The sequence below is a fragment of the Arachis ipaensis genome, chromosome B1, assembly GCF_059453495.1.
Source record: "Arachis ipaensis isolate K30076 ecotype BB chromosome B1, ASM5945349v1, whole genome shotgun sequence".
NCBI lineage: Eukaryota > Viridiplantae > Streptophyta > Magnoliopsida > Fabales > Fabaceae > Arachis > Arachis ipaensis.
In genome coordinates this window covers 3,794,663-3,808,516 of record NC_142436.1, presented here as the reverse complement: position 1 = coordinate 3,808,516, position 13,854 = coordinate 3,794,663, and the positions used below count along the sequence as shown (strand labels likewise).

General features: G+C 37.9%; 1 protein-coding gene, 1 long non-coding RNA gene and 1 pseudogene across 6 annotated transcripts; 1 reads left to right on the top strand and 2 right to left on the bottom strand.

Moving 5' to 3' along the window:
• Window positions 1-564: 564 nt before the first annotated feature.
• LOC148575572 (uncharacterized) lies at window positions 565-4,225 on the bottom strand. 4 transcript variants are annotated; one of them, XR_015902178.1, is made up of 5 exons: window positions 3,802-4,225; window positions 3,556-3,690; window positions 3,240-3,440; window positions 1,278-2,774; window positions 565-1,028 (listed from the first exon to the last, which is right to left on the bottom strand). It is a non-coding gene; the product is annotated as an uncharacterized LOC148575572 (long non-coding RNA). The 4 variants fall into 4 exon arrangements; XR_015902180.1 differs by having other exon boundaries at window positions 565-2,774; window positions 3,797-4,225; XR_015902177.1 differs by having other exon boundaries at window positions 565-2,774.
• A 571-nt stretch (window positions 4,226-4,796) lies between these two features.
• LOC107645762 (glycine--tRNA ligase, mitochondrial 1-like) lies at window positions 4,797-9,052 on the bottom strand (annotated as a pseudogene). The gene is made up of 10 exons (XR_015902182.1): window positions 8,915-9,052; window positions 8,323-8,744; window positions 7,608-7,988; window positions 7,409-7,526; window positions 7,086-7,280; window positions 6,738-6,962; window positions 6,148-6,207; window positions 5,958-6,038; window positions 5,467-5,872; window positions 4,797-5,287 (listed from the first exon to the last, which is right to left on the bottom strand). The product of XR_015902182.1 is annotated as a glycine--tRNA ligase, mitochondrial 1-like (transcript).
• A 381-nt stretch (window positions 9,053-9,433) lies between these two features.
• LOC107645848 (uncharacterized) lies at window positions 9,434-13,673 on the top strand. Its single transcript, XM_016350009.3, has 11 exons — window positions 9,434-9,727; window positions 10,283-10,762; window positions 10,864-10,949; window positions 11,075-11,141; window positions 11,603-11,745; window positions 12,043-12,091; window positions 12,192-12,329; window positions 12,433-12,513; window positions 12,594-12,770; window positions 12,844-12,930; window positions 13,324-13,673. Exons 2-11 carry the CDS (start codon window positions 10,496-10,498, stop codon window positions 13,384-13,386), a joined length of 1,158 nt encoding a protein of 385 aa, XP_016205495.1. The 5' UTR covers window positions 9,434-9,727; window positions 10,283-10,495; the 3' UTR covers window positions 13,387-13,673.
• Window positions 13,674-13,854: the final 181 nt, after the last annotated feature.

The window sequence follows — 13,854 nt, the reverse complement described above, 5'->3', positions numbered from 1 at the left end:
ATCACTAAATGTTGGTGATGCACTCGGAAAATGGACGTAAGGATTTATCATGGAAATATTTATGCTTTGCTATGAAGTGTTATGTTGTGCATCATGCATTTAGAGTGTGTTGTATAATGTGATATTCTTTATAAATTAATTTTCTGTTTCTAAAGTGTTAGGTCTGTTTCTGATGAAGGGTAGTTATGCAAGTAATTCTACAGAAAAATAACGTTATAATTACTGTCAATTTGAATTAGAATTCTGGTAAACAATACTCTCTTCAATTCCTTTGTCTGATATTTGAGACTTTGTTATATTCTTAATCAGTGCTATAAGATCCAAAAAAAAAAAAAAATACTAAAAAGTGAAGTGACAAATGAAAGGGTAGGAGAATTTCAGGAAAAGGATGACCAGCCAAAACCAAATATAACTATATGGAAAAATGGCAGAGCAACAAATTAAAGAGCCAGATGAGTATACTAACACAGTAGTTGCCATAAAAGTGAATCCCTTAAAGTTCCAGAATATATGGCAATCCTTCTGGTGAAATGTTAATAATACAAAGGTAAAGAAACAAATGCATTATCATAAATCCTTAAACTATGGTTTTGCTATAAGCGTGGGATAGAGGATGTATTCAAGGATTTACCTTGTGGTAAAAGGTATAAATATTACAATGAACTAAACAAAAATAATAAAAATACAATTTTAAGAATTATTTATCAAAATTGGCAGGGTTTAGGGTTTAGGCCCTGATTGAAGAAGCTCTATACCAATGATGTTGACAAATAAATAAAGGACAGAACAAGGGGTATTCTAACCCCATTTGTTCATATGATAGTGCTGCTGTCTTTACTCTGATTTAATTCTTGGAAAAAGGACTTCCCTGCCTCGTACGTTGACCAGCAGATTGCGGCTGCAGGAGCATGGAACAGCATCCTTGGAATCCATCCTCGCATGAGCCCTCTGTATCCCTCCTTTTTCACTATTGTTTTTAAAACATCTGCAATTGAACCATTTTCGAACCTATCGCATCCACAGACACCCTGCACCATAAACCGATATCATGATACTCCCTCCCTTCAGCAGATATGATTAAAATACCAACTATGATATTGGTTGTGCAGAAGCTGATAGGGTACATACAAAGGAATAACACATGTATCTATATGCATAAAATTTCTTGCATGCATCTTAGCCTTGAAATGAGAATCAGATGGGTCATAATCAAAGACTAACTATTACTAACATAATCAATGGTAGACTAGCAATTTTTACAGTTTGAGATTAAATACCTGATTAGTAACTCTCTTTCTCTCAACTCATTCCTTGTCCGTTCGCTGTGAACTTCTTGACTAAATATATTTTGGACTATTTTCAACTCGATTCACACAAGTACATTAAACTTACACCTCAGAATACGATGGTATATTGCTTTTTCTTTTTCTCAATCTCCCTCCCCTTCTTGAACTTTTTCTTTTTCTTTGGCCTTCTTTTTTTTATTTTTCTTGAAATGATATTTCAAGTTTTCACCCTTTTTTTTTTCTTTTTTATACTATCTCTTTTTCAAGTATAAATGGCACATACACATAGAGTGGAAACTACCCAGCGCCTTCCAACGTGAAGTCGGAGTATAATCCAAATAAACATGCCTGTATAATTACAACTACAACTACTGTAGTCCAAACGATTTACTTAGATGGAGGTTCTGTCCAAAAAAATTCACAACCCCCTGTTGTTGTAACATTTCTCAACGCAAATACTCCAAATCGAGCACGAAAAAAACGCCGCTTATCCGAGGTGGTGTACCTCGACTCAGAATCAGAAGAAGCAGAAGAATCCAATAGTTCTAGCGACCATGAAGTGGATCCAATGGAGGAGGACCTGGAAGAAGACGCGTAAGAGATTCTGAAGAAGAAACCCGGTACAAAGGTGTTGGAAGAGATTTACTTTGTTATGCTTTTATAACTTTGTTATGCTTTTTAGTAAAACATATGGGATATTAGTCATCTTCTTCTATCACCTTTGTACCGGGTTTCTTCTTTAGAATCTCTTCCGCGTCTTCTTCCGGTCCTCTTCCATTGGATCCACTTCATCGTCGCTAGAACTATTGGATTCCTCTGCTTCTTCTGATTCTGAGTTGAGCTACACCACCTCGGATAAGCGGCGTTTTTTCTGTGCTCGATTTGGAGAATTTGCGTTGAGAAATGTTACAACAACAGGGGTTGGAAATTTTTTTAGACAGAACCTCCATCTAAGTAAATCGTCTGGACTACAGTAGTTGTAGTTATAATTATCCAGACATGTTTATTTGGATTATACTCCGATTTCATGTTGGGAAGGCGCTGGGTAGTTTCCACTCTACGTGCATGTGCCATTTATACTCTTCTAGAGATAGTATAAAAAAAAGGGGTGAAAAATTTTAAGAAAAAAAAAAAAAAAAGCCAAAGAAAAAGAAGATCAAGAAAGGGAGGGAGATTGAGAGAAAGAAAAAGCAATTTACCATCGTTAATTACCTGACTCTAGGGGGCGTTCATGGTGCGGTTTGGTTCGGTTTTTGAGGATAAAATCATCCGATTCGATCGTTTAATTAAATTGCGGTTCGGTTTGATTTGATTTTTTTATCGAAACCATCCAAAACAAACCAAACCAAACCAATTAAAATCGGTTTAGTTTGGTTCGGTTTGTTCGGTTTTTTCAATCAATTAAAAAAAAATACATCACGATTAGCAACGCTTTGAGCAAGGCTGATGGCCCCTTCACTATAATCCATACCAGTCAAATCAGAGAACCTGGAAAGGTAGCAAGAGTAAGATTAATAACACATGCAATGCAACATAAAAAAAACCCAGATATCTCTCATAAACCAATAGGCAGAACTTCCAAGTACTTATAAGTGTACCTTCCCTCCAAAAAAGCATATAATAGTATATACATTTCCATGCCACCTTTATGTAGCAACTTTCTTTGTTTACTTGAATATATCTTTGTTTTTCATGATTTTCACATTCACACCTTGCTTTTGATGCTATGGAATTCTCATTTAATTAGCAATTAAATATATTTGTGTATGAACAAATTTATATGGCACAAGATTCACATGCCTTCCGATTTCCAACAATACACATTTTGTTATAATAAATAGTAATTCAGAAATTCGCTAACTTTTACAAAGTCTTTCTTTTCTCTTTTTTTATATAAAAGAATTATACAGCATATATTACTAAAAGTGCAGAACATCGCAAGAAATACCATACCCTTGTTTAGCTAATTCTTGGAGAAGCAAACCATTGCCTGTCCCAATGTCAAGTACACTCCAACCAGACAAAACTTTATTTCCTAATTCACTACCTTCAGCTTTGACATCATCAACATGATTTGGTATGCGGCCTTGAGAGATGTCAACGCACAAGGCTTTTGTCCAAGATACAACTACTTCCATCACATCAGCCCCAAACCTGCACAAGCAAAATAAAGGCAGAAAACATAAATGAAAGTTAAACAAGTCATAATGTTCATCATTATAGAAGTGGATTTGTTGAGAACTAAAAGAAGTGTTCCTGAGCCCTTGACCTGAGTTCGATCTTTCTTGTGTAACGGAAATTAGCTTCTGGAATGTTGTTGCAAACCGCGGCAATTTATTTTATTGGGACGTAATAGTATTATTGTCGAATCAGTTAGAAAAAAAATTATGCAGGACTCCTTCAGCTTCAAAAGGTAAACAACTTTTTCATCACTAATCTCGTTATTGAACAAGACAGAGATTATTGAACAAAACACACGCACACACATAATGAAAAAGAAAGAATGTTACAATACAGAGTAGAATTTTGGAACGAGAAATTGCGATTCTTCGTGCCTGTTTCGGTAACGAGTTGCCTTCCTTGTCTTCGGCGAAGGCGTCGTACCTCCTGGCGGCGAGGGGGTAGAGGAGGCAGTTCGCGGTGACTCGTTGGATCAGATCGGAGAAGTTGGAGACCTTTCTCGTCATTGTTGAGTTGAGAAAGAATATTGGTGTGTGTGAGTCGGAATATTGGGTGAGTGAGCGAGTGGAGAAGAATGTAGGAGTTCAGTTGATTGATGTGGTGAGTTGTAAGCATGTATATTTGAGTGAAGAAGGTGTCAGAGGAAGCAGTAGAACGAGGAGAGTGCGCAGGATAAGGAACACGAGTACGATAGAGCGCCTCGTAATTTAAGGAGAGAGAAATTGCGAATTGCTAGTTGCTACTCCTTACTGATTGGGGATGGTAGCAAACTAGCAATAAAATAATGTAAGAAACAGGTAAACCAATTGCACGAAACAACCTTTTAGTAAATATGTTTTACCATTTTCTTGAAATCTAATGAAAAAAACACGTGATAATACGACAATCATATTTGTCCTGTATGGACATGTGAGTTGTTGGAAATTAAAGTAAGATCAATCAATACTTGTATATTCTTATAATAGGATATCAAATTTTATGTACAATTTTCATAGTTTAAAAAATTTACTATAATTAATAGTATTAATAAGCAGTATCATTTGTACTGATATCATATTTCTAAATATAATATGAAGTCTAGAGAGCAGATGTAACAAGTTGCAGCAATAGTCTCATGGCTATTGGCTACTAACTTCACGTGATGTGGAAATGTTATTATCTTGTGTTAACTAGTATTTGTTCTAGTTGGATCTCGTTTCATTGGACTTTTTTTTATAGGTGGAATAATTCTTATAAATTGCAGGGGTTAAATTTGGTGGGCTTTGTGGTTTAGGATTTGGAACAAAAAGATGCGGGAGAAAAGGAAAGAAATGTATTGGGAAATTCAATAGGGAAAAAAGCTCAATAAAAATTATCATGTTTTTGGCCCTTCCTCATGGTCCCAAAATCAAATTCTGATATGTTAGAGATTTATGGGCTTTGGCCCTTTCTCATGGTAAAAAAAAAAGTTTAAAAAGAAAACCCTACTACCCTAAAATCGGCTTACATAATAATTATGAAAAAAAATTTTAAATGAATAATTCCTTGCATAGTTGCGTTTACATGAGATATTAGACAAAGACAATGGCAGAATGAAAGGAGTGAAACTCATTCTTCGGTGGAAGCGGAGGAGTGATGGGGGAAAGTTGACCACACATCTTGCCATGTCTTGTGGCCTTCAGTTACCTCACGAACAACAGATGCAGCCTTTTCGGCATCAACCCGCACTTGATCCTTGCTGTCCCTCTCCCGAATAGTTACTGAAGATGTTGAATCTACAGTGATTGCCAAGGGCACACCAAGTTCATCCGTTCTTGCATACCGTTTTCCTATTGATGTACCTGTTAACATTTTTCAAAAGGTAAACAAATGCATGACATCAGACCAATTAATCCATCAATAAAACTTAATCGACCATGCAAAGCATGTGAACAACGATATAACTTGTCCTCATGCAAGCATCTAGTATTTGTGCTCCTCAACAAATGGTGTTAATGAGAACAACTATTTATTGACTAACCTGTAATGTCAATCTTATTTGATATACCCGCAATAGTCGATGACTTAGAAATGTATTTAGCAACATCTTCATACTGTTTATTCTGAACCAGAGGGAAAACTGTGCACTTAATAGGAGCCACAACTGCAGGGAACCGAAATACATTTAACTGTTCATCCCCAGCTTTACCTGGCCTCATGTAGAAACAGTGCTCAAATAGACAATAAATAATCCGTCCAATTCCAGAGGATGGTTCAATCACGGATAGTGTAACAACTCGTTGGTGCTCCTTCTTTTTCTCCTTCTGAATAGTTACCATTTTGTTTGTAACAGTCACAGTTTTACCTAGTGTACAAACATCAAAGTCCACCTCCCCTTTTGATTCAAGAGCAGCCTTCATATCCAAAGCTTCTTTCTCCTTCATTGCCTGCAGAAAAATTTGATGTGTCATAAGTAACCCCGGTAGCTGTTACCAAGTGTCACCATATTAAAGGCATTACACTATACATTACCTCAAGTGCTTCAACCACATTCTTCTGACTCCCCTTGAATGCCAGACCCAACTCTTTCTTGACTGGCGTTATAACCAATTTCTGGCATCATTCATAAACCATATCAACTAATGGGTACCGCAGATTTTAGTGTTGCATATCAAGTTTCAGGACCAGTGTATATATAAACACTATTAATGTTACAACGTACCTCCACTCCCTTAGGCTCTGAAATTTTTTCATGAGCCACCAATGGAACCCCACTTTTATCCTGAAATATCAAATAAAAAGTTGCAATGAGAATGAAACAAAAACAAACCACAGGCGTATAATAATATACTAAAAGATTTATTTAGTGATCATGATATTACAACAGAGGGTAAAATATAGTATACAGTATGACCCGTTAAGTATAGACACTTCTAAACTTACTGCCCTTCCAGCTTTTTGCGATCATTAAAGCCCCATCTAAGTTGTTTCAAAGTTGAAAGTTCTGCTTTATTAATTAAAAATGCACAGTAAGCACTAGACAGTCAAAAATGAAACTTCAAGAGTAGAATAAGTGATAGATCAAATGATTTATCGTGTAATGTTAAAACGAAGGGGGAAATGACTTTTCCAATGACAAAAGTGTATTTTACTCAACAATATGCCAACGTCAACAAAGCACATGAATTATATTTATAATATACACATCAAATTTCCTTAATCTTGTAGTTAACATACACAATTTGAATTATACCAACCACCAAAGTTACCATCCTATTCATCTATCAGAGAATGTTACTTAATGGTCATTACCGAGTGAGCACGCAAATCATATGCAGACCTATCTGCAATGCCAACATACTCAATCCAACCGTAGGAACACTCAATCTCAGCATCCCAGCAGTCAGCAGCATAATGGGCCATCTCATTAGTAAGGTGTTGCCTAAATCGTAACCGGTCTTTGTCTATACCGAGACGTGTCAAGAAAAGATATACTCTACCGATGAAATAACCAAGAGTCTCATTGTTGACAATTCCCTGATAATAAAATAATAAAAAAAAAGAATTGGAAAAAAGAATCATAAAACATAATAGAAGATGACTGAAAATCAGGGGGAGAAGAAAACAAGAAAGCTTGAACTCATCATAGCTCAAACTGACCCGTGACACAGCTTCACCGAGGCGAATTCACTTTGCGGATTGACCAGGCATTTGTTCTTCCCTTGGGAACATTAAAAATTCCAATTCAGCAACCTCTTTGTACTTTGGATGAGATTTATCTTCTGGATCAACAAAGTGCTCAATTTCTGCCAATGTAAATTCACGGACTCTAGGAAGGCCTTGTCGGGGAGATATCTACACATAGACAACAATCAAGAAAAAGAAAAGGTTATAAACCTGTCATCACATTAAAGATAATGTAGCAAGTTCAAAGAGAAACATCTAGGTGTTTGTAGAGCAAAAACAAGGCAACAATTACCGACCTCATTTCTGAATGCCTGCCCGATTTGGGCTGCAGCAAATGGGAGTTTGTTTCCATTGTAATAGTACAAGTCTTTGAAATTCACAAATATGCCCTGTGCAGTTTCAGGACGCATATAGCTGCCACATTTGATCAAGAGAAAAACGTCTTCACCGCAGTAAATAGAAAATAGCACATGCTTTGACGGGAAAGTTACTTACCCAGGACTCAAGCCAGATTGACCAATAGATGTCTGGAACATCAAATTGAACGGATAAGGGTCAGATAGTGGATTCTTGGTTTCAGGAGCTGTAATTCCATACTCCTTAATCTTGGCACCAAGTGCTTCAGCAGAGAGATCATCCAAGGTTGCCAAGACATGTTTAAGCTCCGCAGCCTCCTCGGATGACATTGTGAGGTCCTTCTGCAGCTTCTCATTGCTAGTCCTTGAGCAAGTGGTCGGCACGGTAACATGTCCCCGTCTTCTCATCCTTAACCATGAGGTCAGTAAACTTATCCACATGACCTGAAGCCTTGAGGACAATCTCAGGTGTCATGCAGGGGCAGTCAACTTCCAACATGTTCTCTTCAAGAACAAAATGCTGCCAAATACAAAGTAAAACGACACAACACAAAACATAAAGCTCTCAACTTAACAATGAAACCATAAGCACATCCATTTCTGTTTCTATTTTAAGCGTGCAAGAACTTAATCATCTGAAAGCTCAAGTAACTAAGCTAATATCGCAACCATAACGATTAACTTTGTAACCACATGCATGTGCCAATCAGCAACCACAAATAAGTGAAATAACTCAAGTCTCACTCAATTCCTTCTACAATACACAACATGCAAAATTCCATAACCACAACTGAAATTCGAAAGCCCTACGTTTTCAATTAAATCAAATCATTTATTGAACAAATTGTGGATACCTGGCGCCAGAAGGCGAGAACATTGGACTTGACAGCGCATCCGGGAGGGCCGTAGTCATAGAGGCCGGCCACACCGCGGTAGATCTTGAACGATGGGATGTAGAAAAGGCGGCGCTCGAGCGTGTTGACAGCTGTCTGACGGAACGCCTCCCTGCTTAGTCCACCGTCGGTGGAGAGGATTGACTGGAGCTGGCGCTCGACGTCGTTCTTCTCAAGCTTGAGTGCGTTGGGTGACTGGACGGCGGCATCAATGTCAGACTTGGGTGCTGTGGCGGCCTTGAGTGCACGGACAGCATTTCCCTGAGCCTCCACGGCAGATTGCTTTTCGGTGAGGGCCTTGCGGAGCGATTCTTCAGTGGCAACCATTGCAGAAGAAGTTGAAGAGAAGAGTGAGTGTTGTGTGCGTTGGAATGAAGCAGCAGCTGAGAAGGTTGAACCACGCAAACACAAACGCAAACGCGGAAGCATTAGCTAAGAAGCACTAGCACTAACAATACAGCAAGGAATCATAACAAGAAAAAAAATTCAGAATAAAAAACAATAGAGAACCAATAATCAAAGAAAACAAACACCGAACAACAGGAGAACATACCAATTTAAAATGTCTATTCCTCTGCATAAAATATATTGTCTTTTCAATACAAAAGCTGAGACCATAAAGATGCCCAGTATGTCCTATTTTCTACAAAGTTGCATATAAGAACATTTATCCTTTAAAATAGCAAATTGCTCTCCTTATTTGACCTGCAGTGTGAAGAAAATGAATCATTGATATTTTTTTAAATTTTGCAACTTAAGAAATATCTAGGGATAACATCTTGCTGAAGTCTAACTATCTAGCCAAAAAGTATTACAAATGCAATTATTATGTGAAAATTCTGGAAGGGTCAAGTTCCCGAACAAAAATAGAAAATAGAACTAATAATCATAACAAATTGAAAATCATCATAACCACAATCAGAAAATCAAAACCAAGAACAAAGAACGAATAATCATAACGAATAGAAAAGTCATCAAGTCACAACATAAAAAAATTAGAAATCAGAACAGAAAAAAAGTTCAGAAAAATCAGATTAAACAAGAAATCAGAACAAAAATTGAACCTGAGGCCGAGAGACTTCAATTATGGCTGTGTAGAGGAGGTTGCCGCGCAGAGGAAGCCATCCGCAGCAACTAGGAAGCATAATTCATGGCTACGGAGTCCATTCACAGTAACGGCGGCCAGGGAAGTCATGACTAACGCAACATTAGTTTATGGAGTGGGTCGGGTGGTTCTCGGAATCGGGTTTGGGTTGTTGGGCATAGCCCAAGTCCAAAAAAAAACCACCAATCCTTCCTTCTCGTTTGTCTTTTTCTCGCGAGACTCTCGGCCTCAGCTTGTCCTCTCCTTCCTCAGTTTGAGAGAGTGAGAGGAACAATATTCTCAAATTGATGATCTGGAGTTGGTATCACTGCAATCTTAGTTGAAGCAAATGGCGCACAAGATTCTCGAACACCGATCAACCTACGGCGGAGTCCAATCTGCATTCGAAGTCCCAGTGACCCAGCCCCGTCATCCTCTCCGACGCATCACTCCTTCCCTAGCTCTGGTCCAGTGGTTTGTATTCAACTAATGATGGCTCCGAACAAGACCTCTGAAATGGTGGATATGCATGAAGCCACTTGGAGCTCTCAAACTGATGATTTGGAGTTGGAATCTCTGGAATCTGAGTTGAAGCTAATGGCGCACAAGATTCTCAGACCCTACGGCGGAGTTGCGCCGAACTGGAACGAGATTCAGGCGTCTGTAGCAGTAGGCGACAGTAGCGAGGGTTCGGGCTTCATTGGAAAGCTTAGGAACAACGGCGCGCAAGGGAACTGTTGGGGAATGAACTCCGGGTCAGGTGGGTCATGGGTGGTTCATCCGCTTGTTGTGCTTTGGGCCCTTTATGGGCCTGGCACCGTCCAAAAAAAAAAAGAGAGTGAGAGGAGAAACCAGAAAGTTCAAACTCCTGAACCGCAAATGCCATTGATTCACGGTTGAACCGATCCAACCGACCGGTCCAGTTCGGTTTTAGAACACTGCAATAGTTTAGTTAGTTGGGAGTGAAGTGGTTTTGAATATGAAGAAGAATCCAACGTCTTTGTAATCTCCGTCTTCAAGCAACACTTTTTTTCTTATTTCTGCAACCGAATGCAAGCTTTGCTTCACCATTCCCCTCTTATCCGAACCTCACATTCTTCCTTCCCAGCTATGGCTTCTTCTTCCCTCACTCTCCCTTCTCTCTCTCTCAACAACTTCCCTTCTTCCCCATCAAATGCACATTCTAGAACCTTCAACCTTCCCCTCCTTCGATCTAGGGTTTTCATGAGCGTCGCTTCCGGATCCCAGGTCTCCGTTCTCAACGATTCTCTCTTCTCCGATTACAAACCCTCCAACGCTTTTCTTTTCCCCGGTCAGGTAAACGGACAATTGTGATCAGCATTTTTTTATTTAATTTTTATGAATATGATATATTTTGTTTATTCGATGTATGAATTTCTGTATTAATGTGATTGCAGGGTGCACAAGCCGTTGGAATGGGAAAAGAAGCTCATAATGTGCCTGCTGCTGCGGTTCTGTATAAGAAGGCAAATGAGATATTGGGGTAGTTGCTGATTTCGTTTTATAATAACTATTTTCTCATGTTTGTCTTTTTATTTATTTATTTATTTAAATTCTATGATTCTGGGTTCCTTGTAGTAACTGATATTGTGTATTCTCTGCCTTCAGGTATGATCTTCTTGATATATGCATCAATGGCCCAAAGGATAAGTTAGATTCAACTGTTCTTAGTCAGGTAAAGTGGTAAATCTTTTTTACTTCTTTTTGGGTAGTGGTGGTTGTTTTTTTAATAATCTATTGAACATGAATTTAGAATATAGGGTACATTCATCTTAGTTTTATCGTTAAAATAATTAGTGGAGTATTATGGAGTTGGTTTATGTGCAAATAATTGAGCTAGGCAACTTTAGTTAAATGATTGCTTGTCATGCGGAGGGTAATTAGTTTTGGTTGGGTCAAATCCCAACCAAGAATTTTTCTCCTCCTCATCGTGTCTTTATTTATATTCAAGAATAAAATAAAAGAATTAGTGAAGTAATAAACAAATTCGTCTTTAATAGAGATCTTTTATGATTATGATATTATATTAGTGAGTCCATACATAGTTATCCACCAGTCTGTTCTTCATGTTTATTTTTGTCACATATAAAGATTTACATGGGCATAATGTTTACCAATTTTTTTCTACTTCTTCAGCCTGCTATTTATGTCACAAGTCTCGCTGCTGTGGAGCTACTTCGTGCACGAGATGGAGGACAACAGATTATTGATTCTGTTGATGTTACGTGTGGTCTAAGTTTGGGAGAATACACTGCTCTTGCTTTTGCTGGGGCTTTCAGGTGATTTGCCAAGTATTAGTGATTAATATATAACTGGATTTTGTAATGCTTTCCCCTTATGGCCCCCTGTTCTTCATATTATTCCTCATGTATCAAGAAATCACTTTAAAACCAAAGGAATAGCAAGTACGACATATATGCCCCTTCTTTTTGGTCATAGTGACCTATTCTGTCATAAAAGTACCATCTGTTAGAACCATTGTTTATGAACCATCGATAAAGTACGATTTTGTTTGGAGTTCAACTTTGTTCTTTAATTGACTTGCTATCAACCCATGTATTTATTTGAATTGTAAGCTTTGAAGATGGACTTAAGTTGGTCAAATTGAGGGGAGAAGCCATGCAGGTAAACAATGTGTTCCAATTTCTTGTCTGACTTATATCAACTTGTTTGGATAGAAGCTCGTAATTTTTATTCACAGAAATAACTTCCGCTCTTTATCTAGGATGCTGCTGATGCTGCTAAAAGTGCCATGGTTAGTGTCATAGGACTGGACTCAGAGAAGGTCCAACAATTGTGTGATGCGGCGAATCAGGAAGTACCCGAAGCTGAGAAGGTTCAAATTGCCAATTACCTATGTCCTGTAAGGTTCTTATGGATCTGATTTTTAACAAGCTTAGCAGACAAAATTTAGTGTTTAAATTTCTCATCACTAGCTTCTTTTTGATGTTTTTTTGTTTTCTTAGGGTAACTATGCTGTCTCTGGGGGCTTAAAAGGAGTAGAAGTGCTGGAATCTAAGGCAAAGTCTTTCAAGGCTCGAATGACTGTATGAACATATCCCCAAATCTTATCTTTCCAATGCTAACTTTCCTAAAAGGTTTTAATGCCTTTCACTCTATTCTGCAGGTTCGCTTAGCTGTTGCCGGTGCATTCCACACTAGTTTTATGGAACCAGCTGTGTCAAGGTTGGAAGCAGCATTGGCAGCAACAGAAATCAGAACACCAAGAATACCAGTCATCTCCAATGTGGATGCACAGCCACATGCAGATCCCGACACAATCAAGAAGATATTGGCACGTCAGGTATGCTGCTGAAACTCCATCATGCAGAAATACATGAATGGGAAATAATTGCATTCTATACTACAATTTGCAGGTTACTTCACCTGTTCAATGGGAAACAACAGTGAAGACTCTTCTAAACAAGGGGCTGAAGAAAAGTTATGAACTAGGACCTGGAAAGGTAGGATATATAGATAACAAATACTGTTATGGTAAACAAATACTGTCAATGGGGGAAGCGTATTAGCATTTCAAAGGTGGAGTCTTGTAGTTCTTAGGGTTAAGTACACTTTATCTCCATGACCACACGATGTCCACTTAAGCCACTGGAGTTTAAAAATGTGAAAATCATCCTTTTGAGTTTTGAATTTTTCAAAATGTGTGGATTAACCATGTTGGTTCTTTTCCCAGAAATTAACAAAAATAACACATTTAACAAAATTTAGAGCATCAAAATTCCATATTTAGGAAAGTTGATGGAAAGTTCACATGATGTGAAGGACTGGAAGTAAAGTACAAACTAAACCTGATTTTTATAACTCTGCTAAAATTTGTTTTGTTGTTCTCTTCTCAGGTAATTGCTGGTATTATCAAGAGAGTGGACAAAGGTGCTGATATTGAGAATATAGGTGCCTGAGAAGTGAGAAGGCAGTGAAACCTTGCTCCTTCTGTGACTTCCAAATTCCAATCAACCCAATAGTAAACCAACATTTTGTCTCGTACAATCTGGGAGAAAAGGTTGCATCCCCAAATCAAGAGAACGTGGAGCTTGGGAATTTTGTAAACATAGATTAGGTACAGTTGGATTTGAATGCCAATTTTAAAGTTCAATTTTAGTTTTAACTTTTTAAGAATTGACACTATCATGATGATGAACGTATTGGACTGAATAATGGGTTTATTTACCTAATAAACATTGTGTCATAGTTGGTGTTCCCTTTTTTAAGCTTTCCAGTTCGATTGGATCAACCATTGGTTAGTAAGATCATAGTTGAGGATTGAATGGTTTGGTGGAGAGTAAAGAAAATGCTTTGGTGACAATACTTTTTTTTTTCTTAGGAAATTCATTCGATTGACAAGTTAAAAAAAAGATTATTGCTAATAG

Excerpts from the sequence above, each read along its gene's own strand:
- LOC107645848 (XM_016350009.3), top strand. The coding sequence starts at position 10,496 with ATGCAAGCTTTGCTTCACCATTCCCCTCTTATCCGAACCTCACATTCT. Across the intron at positions 12,771-12,843 it reads AGAAGATATTGGCACGTCAG|GTTACTTCACCTGTTCAATG; the intron begins GTATGCTGCTGA and ends TACAATTTGCAG. Across the intron at positions 12,931-13,323 it reads ATGAACTAGGACCTGGAAAG|GTAATTGCTGGTATTATCAA; the intron begins GTAGGATATATA and ends TTCTCTTCTCAG.